This window comes from Anomaloglossus baeobatrachus, chromosome 8 (assembly GCF_048569485.1).
Source record: "Anomaloglossus baeobatrachus isolate aAnoBae1 chromosome 8, aAnoBae1.hap1, whole genome shotgun sequence".
Classification (NCBI taxonomy): Eukaryota; Metazoa; Chordata; class Amphibia; order Anura; family Aromobatidae; genus Anomaloglossus; species Anomaloglossus baeobatrachus.
In genome coordinates, this window is record NC_134360.1 from 37,404,574 (window position 1) to 37,427,621 (window position 23,048).

Below are 23,048 nucleotides of genomic sequence, written 5' to 3' on the forward strand. Positions count from 1 at the left end.
CACACACACATCAGATCACACACACACACACACACATCAGATCACACACACACACACACACACACATCAGATCACACACACACACACCAGATCACACACACACACCAGATCACACACACACACACACACATCACACACACACACACACACACACACCAGATCACACACATCAGATCACACACACACATCAGATCACACACACACACATCAGACCACACACACACACATCAGACCACACACACACACACACTACAGATCGCATCCACACACTCACAACATCCAGCGATATCGCTTGCTTCTCAGCGGCAATACTGTGCAGTGCAGTGACCTTCCAGGACCTGCCAGAGGATCACATGGCCGGAAGCATGTGGTATCTCCGGTTGTTGTGAGTGTGTGCGTGCGATTGTACCAGTATGTGCGATATCGTGAGAGTGTGTGTGTATGCGATCGGATGTGTGCATGTATGCTGTCTGATGTGTATGTGTGTGAATGTATGCAATCGAATCTGTGAGTGTTGGCAGGAGGCAGAGGAGCACGGCGTGCAGCACAGCTACTGGGAGCACCTACCGGAGGGCACAGGGAGAAGTGGTGTGTGTGTGTGTGTGATCTGGTGTGTGTGTGTGTGTGATCTGATGTGTGTGTGTGTGTGTGATCTGATATGTGTGTGTGATCTGATGTGTGTGTGTGTGTGGGATCTGATGTGTGTGTGTGGGATCTGATTGTGTGTGTGTGTGTGTGTATGTGATCTGATGTGTGTGTGTGTGTGTGTGTGATCTGATGTGTGTGATCTGATGGGTGTGTGATCTGATGTGTGTGTGTGATCTCATGTGTGTGTGTGTGATCTGATGGGTGTGTGTGATCTGATGGGTGTGGATGTGTGGGTGGGTGTGGGTGTGTGTGCGCGCTGTCTGATGTGTGACTGTGCTTTGATGTGCGAGTGTCGGCCAGATGCAGGGGAGCACAGCTGCTGGGAGATCACAGGGAGGAATGATGTGGGATCTGATGTGTGTGTGTGTCTGTATGAGTATGAGTGAGTGTGATGTGATCTATGCGAGTGTCAGCCAGACGCAGGGGAGGCGTGCAGCACACCTGCTGGGAGATCACAGGAGGATCTGGGAGCCATACAGACGCCCGGGGCTGGTAGGTATGACAATTCTGGGAAGGGGGGGGGGATGTCTGCTTTTTGTGGGGGGTTAACTTACCCCCAACCATGTCTCCTGGAGAATAAGACACCCCCTGAAAATAAGACCTAGTGCTTTTTTCAGGGCAAAGAAAAATATAAGACAGTGTCTTATTTTCGGGGAAACAGGGTTCTTTCTATAGATTAACAATTAGTGCAGGGGATCAACACACCAACCCCCGACCAATCACAACGATGGATATCGTTTATCTTGGATTGTAAACTATAACTTTGGTGAAATTTCCCTCTAAATCTAGAACCTCGTCTTCTTCGTGTTCATCTTTTTGCAGGAACCGTGCGGAGAATGTGAAGAACGCGGCAGAGTCTGTGAAGAAAGCTTTGGAAGATGCCAAAAGGGCGCAGAATGCCGCAGAAGGAGCCATCCAAAGTGCCAACGACGACATATTAGACACGGAGACTAAGTTAACTGCGGTAAGACAGTAATCGGTATCCAGGCTCATGTGCAGACCTATGTGTCGCCATGGTTACAGACTACAAACAAGCCTCGTGTAGTCTGACCCTCCTACCCCCGTGCGTTATCTCTTTCCATCTTCTGCTGCCCAGATACAGTCAGAAACCTCTAGCGCCGAGAGTCGCCTCAATGACGCCATGGATCGAGTCAGTCACCTGGATAAGCAAATCGATGCGCTCAAAGTGAAGCGGGCCGGGAACAGCCTGGCAGCGACGCGGGCGGAGGAATCGGCCGGTGCGGCCCTGGACAAAGCCAACGATGCAAAGAAGGTATGGCGCCAGCCTGACACTACTAGAAGGGGGTCTTCACCTTAAAGGGGGATTCTTCCTTAGATATATTTAGAGGATATGACAAATAATGTCTAATAGATGTAGGATCCAATAGAGGGGCCCACATCTTTCAACAGGATGGGGGTCCGAAAAACAGAAAGAATCATGAATGGGGCGGTGTCCTCACATATCCCAACCTCTACTACCAGCTATCGACCCATATCGCTACTCCCACTTGCCTCAAAACTCCTGGAACAGCATGTCCATGCTGAACTTTCCTCCCACCTCTCCTCTAACTCTCTCTTTGACAACCTACAGTCCGGCTTCCGTCCACATCATTCCACTGAAACTGCCCTGACTAAAATCACAAATGACTTACTTACCGCCAAAGCTAACAACCACTTCTCTGTACTCCTACTTCTAGACCTATCCTCAGCCTTTGACACTGTTGACCACTCCCTGCTACTACAGATCCTCTCTTCCCTTGGTGTCAGAGACCTCGCTCTCTCTTGGATCTCTTCATACCTCTCCAACCGCACTTTTAGTGTCTCCCATTCCCACACAACCTCTTCATCCCGTTCTCTCTCTGTTGGTGTCCCTCAAGGCTCTGTCCTGGGACCCTTACTTTTTTCTATCTATACATTTGGCCTGGGACAACTCATAAAGTCCCATGGCTTCCAGTACCACCTATATGCTGATGACACTCAGATCTACCTCTCTGGTCCAGATGTCACATCTCTGCTGTCCAGAATCCCAGAGTGCCTATCTGCTATATCTTCCTTCTTTTCCTCTCGCTTCCTAAAGCTCAATATGGCCAAAACTGAACTGATCATCTTTCCTCCATCTCCCCTGCACTCTCCACCTGATCTATCCATTACAATTAATAACATCACGCTCTCCCCAGCACCCAAAGTTCGGTGCCTCGGAGTGACCTTTGACTCTGCCCTGTCCTTCATACCGCACATCCAATCCCTCACCACCTCCTGCCGTTTTCAACTCAAAAATATCTCCAGAATCCGCCCTTTTCTCAATCCCCAATCTGCAAAAATGCTAGTGCACGCCCTCATAATCTCCCGCATCGACTACTGCAACATCCTCCTCTGTGGTCTCCCTGCTAACACACTCGCCCCTCTCCAGTCCATCCTTAACTCTGCTGCCCGACTGATCCACCTCTCTCCTCAATACCACCCCGCTTCTCCTCTCTGCAAGTCCCTCCACTGGCTCCCAATCTTCCACCGTATCCAATTCAAATTACTAACACTGACCTACAAAGCTATCCATAATCTGTCTCCTCCATATATCTCTGAACTAATCTCTCGCTACACTCCAAAACGTAACCTCCGGTCCTCCCAAGATCTCCTTCTATCCTCCTCTCTCATTCGCTCCTCATGCAACCGACTCCAAGACTTCTCCCGAGCATCCCCAGTCTCCTGGAACTCACTGCCTCAACACGTCAGACTATCTACTACACTCGCAAGCTTCAAACGGAACCTAAAGACTCATCTGTTCAGAAATGCCTATAACCTTCAATGACCTCACTGCTTCACCCCCGTGCGGAGCTGCCGCCCCACCCCCGTGCGGAGCTGCCGCCCCACCCCCGTGCGGAGCTGCCGCCCCACCCCCGTGCGGAGCTGCCGCCCCACCCCCGTGCGGAGCTGCCGCCCCACCACCGTGCGGAGCTGCCGCCCCACCACCGTGCGGAGCTGCCGCCCCACCACCGTGCGGAGCTGCCGCCCCACCACCGTGCGGAGCTGCCGCCCCACCTACACCCCACCTACTGTCTCCTCCCCAAAATCCTTTAGGATGTAAGCCCGCAAGGGCAGGGCCCTCTTCCCCCTGTGCTAGTCTGTCTATTGTAACGTGTACATGTATTCTGTATGTAACCCCCTCATGTACAGCACCATGGAATCAATGGTGCTCTATAAATAAACAATAATAATAATAATAATAATAATCCGCGACTCTTTCTATTCACTCCTAAGGGAGTCACAGTGACGGCCATGTCTATGTGTTTATTTCCATTGTTCAGTGTCTGTCAAAATACGAATGCAGCAGTAAACAGGAACCTCACTAGGCCGGATGGTTAGCAGGGGATCCCCACTTTGGAGATTGGAGGTGTCACGCTAGGTAGTACCAAGCAAGCGGCGAAAAGTAAGGAAAGGGGACTCCTGCGTCTAGGGAAGGGGGAGATGGTGACCCCTGATCAAACCTACTGCTGGTCCCTGGGGTCCCTCACCACCCTAGATAGAGTCCGCACCTATGCGCTGAGCCGGGTACCCGACCCTAGGTATCCCTAGTGCTGGACCCTAAATAGGGAATGGGTGGGATGAGCTCTTCATCAACCCCACTAAACGCTAAAAGAAGACACAGGGAGGACACACAAGGGAAAAAGAATGAACTACTTATCCACAGATGACACAGGCAGGAGTTCAGCAAGGATACTACAGATGAGACCAAGCCACCTGCTTGCAACCAGAGCTGAATGAACTGAATAACATCACCAGCACCAGTCCAGGGAAGAAGAGAGTATTTAAGCACCAAAAAGATACTCATAATCAGCAGCTGGATTGAAGGCAAGCTCCTGCTCGGTCCTAAAGAGGGAGAGATTAATCCAGCAGGAAAGCTACCGATACCAATGAATACTGACAGCAGGAACAATAGAAAGTCAGGGAGCATTTCGCGCAGCCAGACGCTGTGACCTTCTATTGCCAGAAACCACATGACTGTCTGTCACCCTGGACACATCCGTGACAGGAGGAGGTCCTACAGGTGGGACCCACATCCAATATACATTAATGCCAAATTCTATAGACATGTCATAAATGTATGTCCCTTTAATGGGCGAGTACACTTTGGCAACCAAATTATCTTATTTCTCAAGTGCATTTAAAATATATATAAAAAAGCAAAAATCTACATTTTTTTCTGTGTACAGCTCCTATGAAATCCCCTGTGTCTCCATGGTAACAGACTACAAACAAACCCTGTGTAGTCTGATCCTTCGCTCTTTGCCTTTCTGCTTCTTGCTAAACTACAGACAGTGGGGACTAATGAGAGTGACATGTGATTGCAGGGTCAGACTACACAGGGTTTGTTTGTAGTCTGTTGCCATGGAGACGCATAGATCTGCATGGGAACTGCAGACACAAAACAAGATTTCTAAGTTGTTTACTTTGAAAAAAAATAAAAAGTTTGGTACATTTTGGTCTACATAACCCTATTACAGTTGAATTATTAATCCCCTGCTGTTACGGTAGCTGAGAAGGGCGACACGCCGGCTACATTATTTCTAGATATTTCAAGTTTAGTGCTTTTGACTAATCTAATACTAATGGTAGTCGCTCTTGTTTTCTTCTGAGGTGTTGGACGGGCAGCTCGAGGATCGGTATAAAACCGTACAGAATTTTGTAGAGCACAAAGCGAAAAATATAAAGGACGCAAAGAATAAAGCGGATCAGCTACGGGACGAAGCGAAGCAGCTGCTGGAGAACGCGCAGGATAAGCTGAAAAGGCTGCAAGGTAAAGTCTTGGAAAACGAGGCTCATAGTGCCAAAATATACTGTTTGTCGCTATATACAGTGGTGTGAAAAAAGTGTTTCCCTTTTTCTGATTTCTTATTTTTTTGCATGTTGGTAACACTTAAATGTTTCGGATCAGCAAACAAATTTAAATATTAGACAAAGATAACACAAGTAACACAAAATGCAGCTTATAAATGAAGGTTTTTATTATAAAGGGAAGAAAAAATCCAAACCTACAGAGCTCTGTGTAAAAAAGTAATTGCCCCCTAAACCTAATAACTGCTTGGGCCACCCTTAGCAGCAACAACTGCTTGGGCCACCCTTACAGCAACAACTGCAACCAAGCGTCTGCGATAACTGGCAATCAGTGTTACAACGCTCTTGAGGAATTGCTCATCTTTGCAGAATTGTTGTAATTCACTCAAATTTGAGGGTTTCGGAGCATGAGCCGCCTTTTTAAGGTCATACCAGAGCATCTCAATCGGATTAAGGTCAGGACTTTGACGAGGACACTCCAAAGTCTTAATGTTGTTTCTCTTAAGCCATTCAGAGGTGTACTTGCTGGTGTGTTTTGGATCATTATCCTGCCCTTAAAGGGAACCTGTCACCAGTTTTATTTTCAGTATTCAACCCAAAGTAGCACCTTCTGCAGCTCCTGGGCTGCATTCTATGAAGGTGCACCTTATTCCTAACTCCCCTTGCAGATCCCACAAATACCTTTATAAAATTCCCCGTCATGTATGTAAATGAACCATTCTGGTCGGATGGTTGTTGTGAATGTCATCCGAGGGGGTGAAGGTTTGGAGCTCCCTCTGGTGGTCAGGACTGGGGGTGAAGCTGACTGTCACTCAACAGGTGTGGGAGTTAATTGGGAGTTTGGGAAGCCCAATTGCAGATCAACCTGGGCTATATAGAAGAGCAGTGTCTGCTGGCTGGGACCGGTGATAGATGTTTTTCCTCAGTCTCTGAATTGGCTTGGAGTTTGTCCTTCCATTTTTCCTGTGCCTATACCATTCCAGATAAGTTGCAAGTTCTTTGCTTCATTGCCTGATCCACACCTAAGAGTGTTTGTTTTTCTTTATGTTTTGCTTAAAGTCTGTTTTCTTGCAGGAGATTGTCTTTCTGTTTTGATGAGCATGGGGGTTCCCCATCTGCAGGCCCCACTGCAAGAAAAGGGAGATTCTTCGTGTCCTACTTGATTATTTGCACTTTTGTATTTCTTGTGTTAGTTTTGGTATTTGTTTCCCCCATTATTTACAAGAGTACCTGATATAGTGGGGGAGAGACCGTGTGGTCTCAGGTTTTTGAATGTCAGGAGATTGGTATTTTTCCGCAGGGTTTTGCACTGACCGCAATCAGTTTCCTTTCCTTTTTGTATCTAGTAAGTCGGGCCTCGCCTTTTATAATCTATATTTCCTATCTGTGTATTGTGTTTTCTTACATCATTGTTGGCTCTATATGTTGGGGGATTTCTATTTCTTTGGGGACTGCTCTGAGGCAAGATAGGTTTCCTCATTTCTATCTGTGAGGTGTAGTAAGTTTCTCCGGCTGTGACGAGGCGTCTAGGTGTGTTTAGGAACGCTCCACGGCTACTTCTAGTGTGGTCTGAGAGATAGGGGATTGCGGTCAGCTCAGGTTCCAACTACTCTTGTGTTTTTTCTGCTTATGGGATTTTTGTGATCATCCACGGTGACCAGATCACAACAGATGGGCATCCTTTTCTTGCTCCGATGGGCGTCCACTTTTTCATCTCCTGTCCCTCCTTTTGCCGCTGTTCGCCATCCTCTTTTGATGATTGACATCCACGTAGCTGGGCTAAATGTCGCGCCTGCGCAGAGTCACTCCCGGTTCGTGCAGGTGCACTTCGCTCTGCACCATCGCTGGCAGAGCTGAAAAGATAGGTGCGCTTGCACAAGCCAGTGATCTCTCTGCGCAGGCGCGAGATTATGAGAGAGCTCACCGGCTCATGCAAGCACAAGCCAGGAATGGCGGCACAGGCGCGCGATTTTGCCCAATACGTGGATGATGACGGAGGTGTCATCCACATCAATCATCAAAGGATGACGGCGAACAGCGGAAAAAAGGAGGGACAGGAGACGTAAAAATAGGATGCCCATCCGACCAAGAAAAGGACATCCATATGACCAGAATGGTTCATTTACATACATGGCGGCAGATTTTATAAAGGTATTTGTGGGGTCTGCAAGGGGAGTCAGGAACAAGGTGCACGGTCATAGAATGCAGCCCAGGAGCTGCAGAAGGTGCTACTTTTGGTTTAACCCTCGAAAAACTAGTGACAGGTTCCCCTTAATCTGATTGAGATGCTGTGCTATGACCTTAAAAAGGTGCTTTATGCTCAGAAACCCTCCAATGTGTCTGAATTCCAACAATTCTGCAAAGATGAGTGGCCAAAATTCCTCAAGAGTAAACGTTGTAACACTCATTGCCAGTTATCGCAAACGCTTGATTGCAGTTGTTGCTGCTGAGGGTGGCCCAAGCAGTTATTAGGTTTAGGGGCAATGACTTTTTCATACAGGACCCTATAGGTTTGGATTTATTTTTCTTTTAATAATAAAGACATTCATTTATAAAGTGCATTTTGTGTCTACAGCTCCTATGCAGTCCGATGTGTCTCCATGGTAACTGACAATAAACATACCCTGTCTGATTCTGCAGTCACATCCCTTTTAAAGCCCTGTGCGCACTTGCCGGTTTTTGCCGCGGATTTCCTGCGGTTTTGCTGCATGTTATGTTTATAACATCTCTGCAGTGAATCACCAGCAAAACCTATGGGAAAAAAAAAATGCTGTGCGCACTATGCGGATTTTGACAGCTGCATGTTTTGCTGCGGGATTCCCGCATCAAAAACAAGTGCATGTCACTTCTTTTCCGCACGTCGCTGCGGCATTGCACTCCATTGACTGCCATGTAATCGTGAAATCCCGCAGGGAATAACGCAGGCAGCAAATTCTGTGCGTTTCATTGCGTTTTCCTGCGTTATTCCCTCCGGTATTTCGCGGTTTACCTGCGGTAATGTTCATTGCTGCCCTGCGGTTTGCAGGGAAGTGATGTCATTATGACAGGAAGAGGAAGCGGAGCAGAGAGTACACACACACACACACATCACAGACACAGACATAGAACACACACACTCACACACAGACACAGAATACACATAGACACAGACATAGAATACATATAGAAATCAAACGGACATATAGAAAAAAAAACATGTGGGCTCCGCCGTATTTTTACCGTCCAGACGAGCCAAGTACACAGCGGCGGCCCGGTATTCTCAGGCTGGGGAGGGCGAGGGCCAGGGTTAATGTCCACCCCTCCCGCAGCCGAGAATATCAGCCCGCAGCTGCCCCGGGACTGTCGCATCCATTATGCGGCAGTACCGGAGTGTCCCCGGCTCTTCCAGATGCCATGATGCGGTGGCAAATCAGGGTAATATAAGGAGTTAATGGCGGCGGATCACCGCCACTAAGTCCAGGCTTGATCATGGCAGCGTCTATGAGACAGCTGACATGATCAACCCGTAAGTAAAGTGAATAAACACACACACACCGAAAAATCCTTTATTTTAAATTAAACACAAAAAAGCCCCTGGTTCACCCGTTTATTAACCCCCCCGAAACACACCGCTCCGGCGTAATCCACGTCCTGCGATGCTTGCATCCTGCCGCGACTGACACTAACACACAGGCTGAATGCAGCCTCGCAACGAGACAGCAGAGGTAACCACAGGGCATTTCCCACGGCCGGTAATGTGAACACACATTACCGCTCGGGAGAAATGCAGCGTGTGCTCACAGGGGCTCTGTCTATCTATCCCTCTATCATCTATTCTTCTATCTGTCTATTTATCTGTCTGCTATCTATCTCAGAAGGAAATTACTTTTTTTTTTTTTCAATGTGCTTTATTGCATTGAATGCATTAAAGCACATGTAATAACCCGCATGCGGCACAACCACGGCAATACCGCGAACAATACCGCGGTGGTTTTCGGGTGAGGTTTGCCGCGGTTTTTTACCGTGGGTGCGGTAATCTTTCAGACCCTGCGGAATTTTCTTAAGAAAATTCCGTTTTCCAGTGCGCACAGGGCCTAAACGTCAGTGCAAAGTAGTGAAAAAATGGAAGAAGAGACTGCAACAAATTTTCTTATTGTTTTGTGTCTCCAGTTCCTCTGCAGAGCTATGCGTCTCCAAGACTTCAGACAGAAACATTTGACTCTTGAAGTAGATGGGAGCTATGACTACGCAGGGTTTGTTTCTTGTCTGTTTCCATGGTGACACATAGATCTGCCAGGAGCTGCAGAAGCAGAACAGTTGGAAAGTTTTAATCAAGACCAAGTGCATAGGCTTAGTATATTTAAGGCATCCTCCCATCAGGGGAGGTGCCTGCGCACACCTTTTTCATTTTATGTAGCTGTAAAGAGTTTATTCCATAGAATGATGTTGTTGCAGTAAGAAAACCGTGCCCTCACTTATATCATTGTTACCGATTACAGAGTTAGAGACGTCGTACGAGAAGAACGAGGTTATCCTCCAAGAGAAGGCAAAGCAGCTGGACGGTCTGGAAGACAAGATGAAGACCATCCTGGAGGCCATAAACCACCAGATTCAGATATACAACACGTGTCAATAAAGAAAATCACACGTCAAGGACTAAACACCCGGAGCCGGCTCCAGCACACTAAGCTCGATGACTTAAAGGGGTGTTATACAAAAAAAGGGAGTGGATGCTCTCGATTTAAAGGGGTTATATCAGAAACAGCACCATGCCTGCCCACAGGTTGTGTCTGGTATTGCCGTTCAGCCCAATCCACTGCAAACTGTAATGACAGACACAACAGGAGCAAAGCTGTTTCTGGAAGAAAGCCGCCATGCAAATTTTTTTTTTAACCTCTTTAAATAGTGGTGTGAGAAAGAGGTGATGTTTAATATCCCTTTAAATCATCACAGATTTCACATTTCGTATCACAAGACTCTTTTTGATGTTTAACTCCTCGTGGTCAATTTGTAATAAAACTGACCGGAGTGTCCCCATCATATGTATACTGCATTAGTGTTTTATGACATTTAAAGGGATTGTTGGGGGGTATGACAGATGTGATGTCATTGCTGCACCAAGGAGGGGACCACCCGAGCAGTGCTCAAATAGTGGGGAATTTACCATATATACTCAAGTATAAGCCGAGTTTTTCAGCTCTTTTTTTATGCTGAAAACGCCCCCCTCGGCTTATACTCGATTGAGGTTCCCATATAAAAATTATTCTCACCTGTCCTCTGTTCCTGCAGTGTCTCCTCCGGTGCACATAGCCGCCGCTGCTGTCATGGCTTTACTGCAGCTGAATGCTTTGCGCCGTAACTGCAGTAAAGCGCTGACAGCAGCGGCGGCTATGTGCACTGGATGAGATCATCGAGGGGTCTATGTGCCTGCGGACTGTAAGAAACACCCCTCGATGATCGCGGCCAGTGCACAGGCCCTCCGCCCCTGTCAGTGCTTTACTGCAGTTGAATGCTTTATGGCGCCGTAAAGCATTCAACTGCAGTAAAGCCAGGACGGCAGCCTGCAGCGGCAGCCCCGTACATTAGATGAGATCATCGAGGGGTCTATGTGCCTGCGGACTGCAAGAAACACCCCTCGATGATTATGTCCTGTGCATGGAGCCGCCGCTGCCGTCATGGTTTTACTGCAGTTGAATGCTTTATGGTGCCGCAAAGCATTCAACTGCAGTAAAGACATGAAGGCAGCCTGCAGCGGTGGCTCTGTGCACCAGACGAGATCACGTAGGAGTTTGTGTGCCTGCAGACTAGAAGAAGCAGGTAAGGACACCGCGGGAATGGAGGACAGGTGAGAATATTTTTTATTGTGTGTAAACAACGGCATAATAGGGGACAAGAAGGAGACCGGAATGAGGACATTACAAAAGGGTGGGCACATTACTGCAGGGCACATTAGTATAGGGCAGAAGGATGGGCACATTACTGCAGGGCACATTACTATAGGGCAGAAGGATGGGCACATTACTGCAGGGCACATTACTATAGGGCAGAAGGATGGGCACATTACTGCAGGGCACATTACTATAGGGCAGAAGGATGGGCACATTACTGCAGGGCACATTACTATAGGGCAGGAGGATGGGCACATTACTGCAGGGCACTTTACTATAGGGCAGAAGGATGGGCACATTACTGCAGGGCACTTTACTATAGGGCAGAAGGATGGGCACATTACTACAGGACACTTTACTATAGGGCAGAAGGATGGGCACAGTACTACAGGACACTTTACTATAGGGAGACAGGGGAGCCAGCATGATCTGAAATTGGCATGCATCATATAAAAAGTGCAAATTCACAGATTTATTCCAACTGTACTGTAATATAAATGAGATTTTTAGCAAATAATTGATCAATTCTTTGAGCCACCCCTGCCAACGTCACGGCAAATCTCAATAGGGGGGTCCTACTCTATATTCTGTATTTCATGTGCCATGCAGCCTCCTAGATAAAGTTAAAAGCAGAACCATAATGGAGCACACATACCTGTAACCTGTATATATAACCGCTTCTATGTTGCAAAAGAGGCAATTGTGGATAGAGGCCAGCCCAGGTCCCAGCATGTGGAGCAAGCTCTACACATACCAGGACTATATCAGAACTGACCCTCCCAGTGCCAGACAGCAACCATTGATAAAGGCGGACCAGATCCAAGTATGGTGCTTAATTAGCATTGCCTGTGGAAAGGGTGAGGCAACTGAATGTGAACAGCTACCAACAGGAGGAATATATTGCAAACCAAGATCAGGCGTGCATAGCATGGTGGTGACCAGCCACCAGACATTTGTAGCATAACAACAACCAAACAGAGAGAGAGGGGAGCCAGCACGATCTGAAAATGGCATGCATCATATAAAAAGTGCAAATTCACAGATTTATTCCAACTGTACTGTAATATACATGAGATTTTTAGCAAATAATTGATCAATTCTTTGAGCCACCCCTGCCAACGTCACGGCAAATCTCAATAGGGGGGTCCTACTCTATATTCTGTATTTCATGTGCCATGCAGCCTCCTAGATAAAGTTAAAAGCAGAACCATAATGGAGCACACATACCTGCAACCTGTATATATTACCGCTTCTATGTTGCAAAAGAGGCAATTGTGGATAGAGGCCAGCCCAGGTCCCAGCATGTGGAGCAAGCTCTACACATACCAGGACTATGGGCACATTACTGCAGGGCACATTACTATAGGGCAGAAGGATGGGCACATTACTGCAGGGCACATTACTATAGGGCAGAAGGATGGACACATTACTGCAGGGCACATTACTATAGGGCAGAAGGATGGACACATTACTGCAGGGCACTTTACTATAGGGCAGAAGGATGGGCACATTACTACAGGACACTTTACTATAGGGCAGAAGGATGGGCACATTACTGCAGGGCACATTACTATAGGGCAGAAGGATGGGCACATTACTGCAGGGCACATTACTATAGGGCAGAAGGATGGGCACATTACTGCAGGGCATATTACTATAGGGCAGAAGGATGGGCACATTACTGCAGGACACATTACTATAGGGCAGAAGGATGGACACATTACTGCAGGGCATATTACTATAGGGCAGAAGGATGGACACATTACTGCAGGGCACTTTACTATAGGGCAGAAGGATGGGCACATTACTACAGGACACATTAGTATAGGGCAGAAGGATGGGCACATTACTGCAGGGCACATTACTGCAGGGCACATTACTATAGGGCAGAAGGATGGGCACATTACTGCAGGGCACTTTACTATAGGGCAGAAGGATGGACACATTACTGCAGGGCACATTACTATAGGGCAGAAGGATGGGCACATTACTGCAGGGCACTTTACTATAGGGCAGAAGGATGGGCACATTACTGCAGGGCACATTACTATAGGGCAGAAGGATGGGCACATTACTGCAGGGCACATTACTATAGGGCAGAAGGATGGACAAATTACTGCAGGGCACTTTACTATAGGGCAGAAGGATGGGCACATTACTACAGGACACATTAGTATAGGGCAGAAGGATGGGCACATTACTGCAGGGCATATTACTATAGGGCAGAAGGATGGGCACATTACTGCAGGGCACATTACTATAGGGCAGAAGGATGGACACATTACTGCAGGGCACATTACTATAGGGCATATGCATGGGCACATTACATGTCACTGGTCCACAGCTCCTATTCAGACTATAGGCCTGACTCATTTTTGCATTTGGGACAGTTTTGGGGTTTTGTTTGCGGTTTTTGCCTATTTTTGATTTATGCAAAATTGTTCTTTCAATTTTTGGCTTTTTTAACCCAAATTTTAAGTGTTCACCTGTCTTTTTTTAAACTTTTATGTTCTTTATTGATGGATGGAGTGATTTTTGTTTTGTGGATGTTTTGCTGCTGATTCATCAATTGTGACTTTTTTTTTAAAGAAGTTGCACATTTTTTGTGCAAACGTACTCCCGTGCACCCCTAAAGTGATTTTATGCACGGCTGAATTTTTTGGGTCAGATCTTAGCGGAAGATGTGAATTTTTGGTTTAAAAGGGCACAAATAGAGTAAAAAATAAAGTGCATTTTTTGATTTTGCACAATATTCATGCATCATTTTGAACAATTTGGTGCAAAAAAACAGTAATAAAGTCAACCCACAAATGGGTTAATCCACTGGTGGACACAAACAGTAAAGGGCCCCTTTGAAGAAGGATATATGGGCCCTTTGCTACCCAAGAGCTCCTCATAATGCACAATTCCAGCTGCTTTGGAGGTAGATGTGGCCCCCTTCCCTCCCCGGCCCCTGTCTGCACCAATGATATGTCCTTCCAGGGTTAATCGGTCCATCTGGTGACCAACAATCAAGTCCTATAGAGTCTTCAGGGTTTGTTTATTGTCTGTTACCATGAAGACACATTGGTCTGCATAGGAGCTGTGGACACAAAATAGGGAATGTTTACTGATGACCTGTTGCAAAGTTGCTTCATTTCTTTTTTTATTTTAGATGTACTGGGAAACTAAAAACATGATTGGAGCAGTGATAATGGCCTTTAAAGGGATTGTCGTGTGACGCTGCAGCCGTTCTCAGAACTGCAGCTCGGCTCCTATTGAAATGAATGTGATCTGAGCTGCAGTACCGAGAGTGGCCACTACACGGTGTACGGCGTTCTGTTCACTGTTTATATCCGGTCTTTGACAGATCTGGAAATAGGGGTGTTGGTTTGTTGCCTCTCCCCCAATCTGATATTGAATTTTAGGGGTCTTAAAAGCATTAGTATTCTCATATGGGCCAAAAGGACCTTTTGGACCTCCCAGGACTGCGTACAATTGCAACCCCTGTGCCCACTATAAAAAGACCCCTGACTGACAGGGCCTGTATACTGTCACTTTATAAATGGCAGTGCCTCTTTAACCCTTCCAGTCAGTAATGGGCAGGATGACCCCAAAATTAGAGCCTAGATAACAAAAGAAGTCCAAACTATTGTCACTGTTACGATACGTTTCCTCCATCACTACAGCACATTCTTTGGGCGACTTAGATACACTCCAAGTAAAAAAATGAGAAAGTATCACATCTAGAAGCTAATGTGTACCGCGGGGTCAGCACTCATGATGCCCGATACCCCGACCTCAGGGACACATTATAGCGGTTTATTATCTCCCCAAATATCCAAGTGCAGCCAAAAATCTGTCTCTACACCTTGAACCAAAAGGGTATCTAGGGGTTTAGTACATAGGGGTGCATAACACGAGTGGGTCCCCAATCAGATAGTGCTTGTTCACAAAGACAGAATCACCCCTAAATATAGAGGGGATAGAGGCCCCCTGAGCATGCAATGGTGTCATCACCGAAAATAAATCACTATACATAGACTAAGATAACCGCCATATAGTGACTGCACGGTGATTGATACCAGTCCTACAGACTGTTAACTGCTTGTAAAAGTCACTTCCTTTCAGTTTTCCTATCTCTCCCACCCGGCCCAGACCACCATGATGACTTCTTCAAGCCACAAATCGTCAAAGTTAACGGCATCAACAACCCATATTATGTCTCTATTGCTCCCCCTAAATATGGAACTGTAGAAACAATGGGGTTATTGTAACAATGTGCCCTTTGTGCCCGCTTACCAAGCAATATTGTCTCAACTGCCCCCTAAAAGGTGAAAATACTTCATGAGTGACTTTTAGCAATTTATAATGCCCCGTGTGACCTTTTACAATAAATAATGCCCTGAGTGCCCCTTAACAATTAATAATGCCCCTGAGTGCCAAATAATTAACAATGTTCCAAGCGCCCCCTAGTGATTAATAATGCCCCCTGGGTGCTCCTTAATTAATAATACCCCTGAGTGTCCTTTAGCAATTAATAATGCCCCCTGAGTGCCCATTATTGATTAATAATGTCCCCTATAATAATTAATAATGTCCCCTGAGTGTCCCTTAACAATTAATAATGCCCCTGAATGTCCCTTATTATTAATAATGCTCCGAGTGCTCCATAACAATTAATAATGCCCCCTGAATTTTCCTTATTAATTAATAATGCCCTCTGAGTGCTCCATAACAATTAATAATGCCCCTGAATGTCCCTTATTATTAATAATGCTCCCTGAGTGCTCCATAACAATTAATAATGCCCCCTGAATTTTCCTTATCAATTAATAATGCCCTCTGAGTGCTCCATAATAATTAATAATGCCCCTGAATTTTCCTTATTGATTAATAATGCCCTCTGAGTGCTCCATAATAATTAATAATGCCCCCTGAATGCCCCTTAACAATTAATAATGCCCCCTGAGTGCCCATTAACAATTAATAATGGCCCCTGAGTGCCCCTTAATTAATAATGCCTGCCCCCTGAATGCCCCTTAACAATTAATTATACCCCGAGTCTCCTATAACAATTAATAATGCCCATTAATAATTAATAATGCCCCCTGAGTGCTCCTTAACAATTAATAATGCCCCTAAGTACCCCTTAACAATTAATAATGCCCCCTGAGCGCCACTTATTTAATAATGCCCTCTGACTGCTCTTTAACAATTAATAATGTCCCCTATAATAATTAATAATGTCCCCTGAGTGTCCCTTAACAATTAATAATGCCCATGAATGTCCCTTATTATTAATAATGCTCCCTGAGTGCTCCATAACAATTAATAATGCCCCCTGAATGTTCCTTATTAATTAATAATGCCCTCTGAGTGCTCCATAATAATTAATAATGCCCCCTGAGTGCCCCTTAATTCATAATGCCTGCCCCCTGAATGCCACTTAACAATTAATAATGGCCCCTGAGTGCCCCTTAATTAATAATGCCTGCCCCCTGAATGCCCCTTAACAATTAATAATGCCTCCTGAGTGCCCCTTAACAATTAATTATACCCCCTGAGTCTCCTATAACAATTAATAATGCCCATTAATAATTAATAATTCCCCCTGAATGCTCCTTAACAATTAATAATGCCCCTAAGTACCCCTTAACAATTAATAATGCCCCCTGAGCGCCACATATTTAATAATGCCCCCTGACTGGTCTTTAACAATTAATAATGCCCCCTGAGTGCCCTTAACAATTAATAATGCCCCCTTAGTGCCCCTTAATTAATAATCCCTGCCCCCTGTATGCCCCTTAACAATTAATAATGCCCCCTGAGTGCCCCTTAATTAATAATGCCTGCCCCCTGTATGCCCCTTAACAATTAATAATGCCCACTAAGTGCCCCTCAATTAATAATGCCTGCCCCCTGTATGCCCCTTCACAATTAATAATGCCCCCTGAGTGCCCCTTAACAATTAATTATACCCCCTAAGTCTCCTATAACAAATAATAATACATATTAATAATTAATAATGCCCCCTGAGTGCTCCTTAACAATTAATAATGCCCCCTGAGTGCCCTTAACAATCAATAATGCCCCCTGAGTGCCCCTTAATAATTAATTATGCCCCCTGAGTGCCCCTTAACAATTAATAATGCCCCGAGTGCCATTTAACAATGTCCCCCTGTGTGCTCCTTAACAATTATTAATGCCCCCTGAATGTCCCTTAGTAAATAATAATGCCCCTTGAGTGCCCCTTAACAATTAACAATGCCCGCTGACTGCACCCAGTAGTTATATTACTTACTCGAACCCACGACTAAATGAATAGCAAAAGTCCTGTAATGTACAAAATGAGCCCACCTTCCAATTAACTGCTGCCCCTGTGTGCTAATGGTCCCTGATCGCCCGACGGTCTTTGTTTACGTAGTGATGAACACCGCGTCCACACTTGACCACTGCAGTCAATCACAGGCTGCACCAATCACAGATCATCACTAGGTGATGAGAGAAGAGTGGCAAGACCTAGGAGACTTCGGGGAGCATCAGACGGTGGGCTCGCTGATTCTAGCACCCTACATGATCAAATTTTGGAATCTGCGAAGGGCAAAATGGCAAGATTTAGTGCAAAAAATTTCCGCAAACGAATCTGACCTGTGTGGGGCAGGTGCGGTCACAGCTGGTTAACCCCTTAGCTACCGCTGTTAATCGCGACAGCTGTGTGTGAGGTTGGAGGTGGGGCGGTGACTCTTCTGACGTCCATTGCCTCAGCCCCAGCACAGGAGAGGGTAGAAAGTCGTACGAGCCTCAAAACAGGGTCAATAAAAATGTCCGCTCGTTCCACGGCCCTGATATAACGCTAAAGACCACAAAATAATTAGAGGAGGAAAAACTAAAGTGAAGAGCGACCCCTGGGACTCGGCGTACACCTATACCCACCTGAGCCGGCCTGTAGGGGGCGGCACGCCAGGATATCACCTGCTTGGAGCCCGCAGCCCCCAAACGACGGTCCAGTCTCTCCATACAGCCTAGACCGCGTCCAGCATCTTTGTTTTATCCTGCAGCACAGTTATTTTCTCTGGTTACCATGGTAACAACAACTCAGTTGAAGATTTTCAATGAGTCTGGAATGAAAGAAAGCAAAACCAAAAGTCACCATTCACTGACAGCAAACAGGAAACACATTTTCCCACAAATGATATCAGAGAGTGCCAGCAGTAAGTCAGAGTGAGTTACATAAATCTGGAGAAGCCCTTGAAGGAAAGCTCCGCCCTCCCGATCTCCTGGAGGACGCGGTCATGTGATCATAGCAGGTGACGTCAACAATCCTTCTGATCACATGACTTATCCCTAACGCCAGCGCTCCTCCCCCCTTTTCTCTCTCTCTGTCCGCGTCACATGACCCCAGGAGAGCCCCGGTCACGTGGGAGGATTGTGCTCGGCTTCAGGAAGTGAGGGCGGCGGGGGCTGCGGATGGTTGTCGGGCTCCGGAGGGGGCGCTGCGCGGCAACGAGCGGCCCGGACACGGCCTATGGTGCCACAGCGAGACACCCAGGGGCACCGGCGGCGGAGACTGAGCGCGGCAGCGGCAGAGGCCTCCTGCGGCCTTACCGCCTCCCGGCTGCGGGGACTGGAGGAGGCTCAGGGTGAGTCAGCGCCGGGGATGGACGGGAGCGGGAGACTGCGGGGGCCGGGGTCACTGGTGACAGTGTGAATGTGTATATAGTGTGCGATATCATTGTGTGCGGTCATCACCGGCAGAAGAGGCCCCGCCGTGTACTGAGGCTGTGATACCAGAGCACAGGCGTGTATGTGACGATGTGTTTATACTCCAGAGCTGCACTCACTATTCTGCTGCTGCAATCTCTATGTACACACATTACATTACTGATTCTGAGCTGGATAGGCTGTATTATACTCCAGAGCTGCACTCACTATTCTGCTGCTGCAATCTCTATGTACACACATTACATTACTGATTCTGAGCTGGATAGGCTGTATTATACTCCAGAGCTGCACTCACTATTCTGCTGCTGCAATCTCTATGTACACACATTACATTACTGATTCTGAGCTGGATAGGCTGTATTATACTCCAGAGCTGCACTCACTATTCTGCTGCTGCAATCTCTATGTACACACATTACATTACTGATTCTGAGCTGGATAGGCTGTATTATACTCCAGAGCTGCACTCACTATTCTGCTGGTGCAGTCACTGTGTACCGACGTTACGTTACTGATCCTGAGTTACAGCCTGTATTATACTCCAGAGCTGCACTCACTATTCTGCTGGTGCAATCTCTATGTACACAATTACTGATCTTGAGCTGGATAGACTGTATTATACTCCAGAGCTGCACTCACTATTCTGCTGGTGCAGTCACTGTGTACATATAGTACATTACTTATCTTGTTGTGATCCTGAGTTCCATCCAGTATTATACTCCAGAGCTGCACTCACTATTCTGCTGGAGTCACTGTGTACATACATTACATTACTGATCTTGTACTGATCCTGAGTTACATTCTGTATTATACTCCAGAGCTGCACTCACTATTCTGCTGGTGCAGTCACTGTGTACATATAGTACATTACTTATCTTGTTGTGATCCTGAGTTCCATCCAGTATTATACTCCAGAGCTGCACTCACTATTCTGCTGGAGTCACTGTGTACATACATTACATTACTGATCTTGTACTGATCCTGAGTTCCATCCAGTATTATACTCCAGAGCTGCACTCACTATTCTGCTGGAGTCACTGTGTACATACATTACATTACTGATCTTGTACTGATCCTAAGTTACATCCTGTGTTATGCTACAGAGCTGCACTCACTATTCTGCTGGTGCAGTCACTGTGTACATACATTACTGATCCTGAGTTACATCCTGTATTATACTCCAGAGCTGCACTCACTATTCTACTTGTGCAGTCACTGTGTACATACACTACATTACTTATCCTGTACTGATCCTGAGTTATATCCTGTATTATACCCCAGAGCTGCACTCCCTATTCTGCTGGTTGTAGTTGGGAATACTGCACCTGTTAAGCTTTTCCCCGCCTTCCTGTGATGTAGGTGTTGGGTTTTCTGACATCAGACTGTTGTTGGACTCTTCCTGGTGTAAGTTCCCAGAGTGCATTTTGCCCCAATTGTGCTATATAAGTGAATACATAGTATTATTATTATATGCAGGGATAACTGAGACTTTTAAAACTTGCAGAAGTGTAAATGCAGCTCTGGAGTATAAATTTTAATCTCTGTTCTGTAAGAAATAGATTCTCCCATTTTAATTGCTGCTTTTTATTGTTATAGACTCGTTCTATATTTAGTGCGTTTTTGGCTCAAAGCCGATTTCTGTTTTATTCCAACGATGATTGCTGCCAAAATGTGTGTGTGGTCTCCCCGACCGACAAGAGCAAACAGAGTTACATAACCCTAGAAATAAGGCGGCACTGGTTTAGGGAAAACCTAAATAGAAAGCTTTTTATTTATTTATTTATTAATTTATTTATTTTAGCACCAAATCTATTCGTGTTTTATGATTAGTTCACACAGGGAATTTTCGGTCAATTATGGAGACATTTGCAGCCGAAAATTTGCAGTAAATTGTACAGGATTGCCAGAGAAATTGCTTCAGTGATTAAACCAAAAAGAAAGAAACAAAATTGCTGGTTTCAGGGGCGGCGTCGCCTGCTCCTCGTCCGGTCTCTGTTTTGTGGCGACGTCATGGCGGTGTCCATATAGCGTTTGTTTGTTTATTTTTAACTTTGCCAATGTTTTTGTTTTTCGAGGGGCAGCAGGTTCTTTTTGCAAATTTGCAGCATAATCTGCATCAAATACAGTTTTGTTGTAGACTTGACTTTCCCTTTAAGGCTAGGTTCACACTTCCGTCAATTTGTATCAGTCACAATCCGCGGCTCTGGTAAACAACGGAATCCGTTTGGTGGATTCCGTTGTTCCCATATACATGTATGAGCGGCGGATTGTGACTGATCAGTCGTGGAACGACTGACCGTCGGATGGCAGGAATGCAGCTTGTAACGTTTTTTGAGCAGTGTAATCTGTAGGATTTCGCTGCGCATCCTCTCTCTGGCTCCCTGCACACGTAACCAGGGTACACATCGGGTTACTAAGAAAAGCACTTTGTCTAGTTACCCGATATTTACCCTGGCTACGTGTGCAAGGAGTCAGCGCTGAGCAGTGTACGCTGGTAACCAAGGTAAATATCGGGTAACCAAGCAAAGTGCTTTGCTGCTTTAGTTACCCGATATTTACCCTGGCTACGTGTGCAGGTAGCCAGACACTTCCCCACCCGGCTCCGCCCCCTCCCGCACTCTGCATGTACTCACACTCACCTCTCCTCAGCCATTCAGTCCCCGGCACCTACGTCGTCAGTGCCATGGCCCCGCTCGGCTCCACGCACTCCTCCCCCCCGCACACATTCTCGCCGGCTGAGCGATCGTCTGATCACCCGGCGGCCGGCTGCTGTGAGCGATCGTCTGATCACCCGGCGGCCGGCTGCTGTGAGCGATCGTCTGATCACCCGGCGGCCGGCTGCTGTGAGCGATCGTCTGATCACCCGGCGGCCGGCTGCTGTGAGCGATCGTCTGATCGGCCGGCGGCCGGCTGCTGTGAGCGATCGTCTGATCGGCCGGCTGCTGTGAGCGATCGTCTGATCGGCCGGCGGCCGGCTGCTGTGAGCGATCGTCTGATCGGCCGGCGGCCGGCTGCTGTGAGCGATCGTCTGATCGGCCGGCGGCCGGCTGCTGTGAGCGATCGTCTGATCGGCCGGCGGCCGGCTGCTGTGAGCGATCGTCTGATCGGCCGGCGGCCGGCTGCTGTGAGCGATCGTCTGATCACCCGGCGGCCGGCTGCTGTGAGCGATCGTCTGATCACCCGGCGGCCGGCTGCTGTGAGCGATTGGCTGATCGCTCTCTCTTTTACAACGGAGTCCGACAATGAATGTCATCCGTTGTACAACGCATCAGTCACAAGCGTCAAGCGACGCATTTGACTGATGCAAAACAACGTAAATGTGAACCTAGCCTAAACTCCGCACTGAATAAATGCACCGTATGAACACGGCCTAAGGGTAGATCTGCTCCTGATTCATGACAAGGCAGAAAAGCAGAATGAGCCGTTGGATGAGGGGGGTTATTGGCCGACTACCACCATGAGTCCATCAGTGGCTTCCATTCTGGATTGTCGCTGTGTAATCCGGCACTGTGCGGCACTTACAATGTCTCCGCAGACTGCAGCCGAGTGCTCGGCCGCTGCAGCTCATTGCACCGGGCGCTTCTTGCCTTGCGCTGTCGTCCTATTATCCGGCTGTAATTGAATTCTCCTTCAGTGCACAGACAGCAGGCCGGCGCTGCTTCCGTGTTTCTCTGCACAGATGGTGCCCGGGTAATCCTCCAGCCCACGTCTGCGCCTCCCGCGATTAGAGGCCAAATTAATACCAACAGCTTCGCTCTCCCGTCACTGCGACGTCTTCACTAGAGGCAAAGTTTATAAGTCGGGCGCCCCGCAGATCAGTCTGTGAGACGTGGATTTGTGTGGGATCGTTGTGCGGCCTTCGTGTTCTTAGTAGGTTAATGGGCGCAACCTGTGTCACCAATACGTCTAAAATCAAAAAAAGTGAAATAAAAGTCTCAAGCACCGTTGTCCCCCCGCTATACCGCAGTTAGCATTGTGACTTCACTGTATTGCGGGTGG

At 47.0% G+C, this 23,048-nt stretch overlaps 2 protein-coding genes and 1 long non-coding RNA gene across 5 annotated transcripts in view; 2 read left to right on the forward strand and 1 right to left on the reverse strand.

Moving 5' to 3' along the window:
• Positions 1–10,503, forward strand: part of LAMB2 (laminin subunit beta 2) — a 123,214-nt gene extending 112,711 nt beyond the window's left edge. For all 3 annotated transcript variants that reach the window (XM_075321471.1, XM_075321472.1, XM_075321473.1), the window contains 4 exons: positions 1,471–1,612; positions 1,745–1,921; positions 5,281–5,440; positions 9,957–10,503. In XM_075321471.1, the coding sequence (XP_075177586.1) occupies positions 1,471–1,612; positions 1,745–1,921; positions 5,281–5,440; positions 9,957–10,093 (616 nt within the window). In that variant the 3' untranslated portion in view covers positions 10,094–10,503. The remainder of the gene's footprint in view (positions 1–1,470; positions 1,613–1,744; positions 1,922–5,280; positions 5,441–9,956) is intronic.
• Positions 1–18,608, reverse strand: part of LOC142249674 (uncharacterized) — a 72,774-nt gene extending 54,166 nt beyond the window's left edge. The window contains exons 1-2 of the long non-coding RNA XR_012725088.1: positions 18,558–18,608; positions 18,261–18,445 (exon numbers count right to left, since the gene is read on the reverse strand). This is a non-coding gene — a long non-coding RNA (uncharacterized LOC142249674). The remainder of the gene's footprint in view (positions 1–18,260; positions 18,446–18,557) is intronic.
• A 102-nt stretch (positions 18,609–18,710) lies between these two features.
• Positions 18,711–23,048, forward strand: part of USP19 (ubiquitin specific peptidase 19) — a 67,961-nt gene continuing 63,623 nt past the window's right edge. The window contains 1 exon segment of the mRNA XM_075322057.1: positions 18,711–18,967. The gene's annotated coding sequence lies outside the window, so the exon portion shown is untranslated.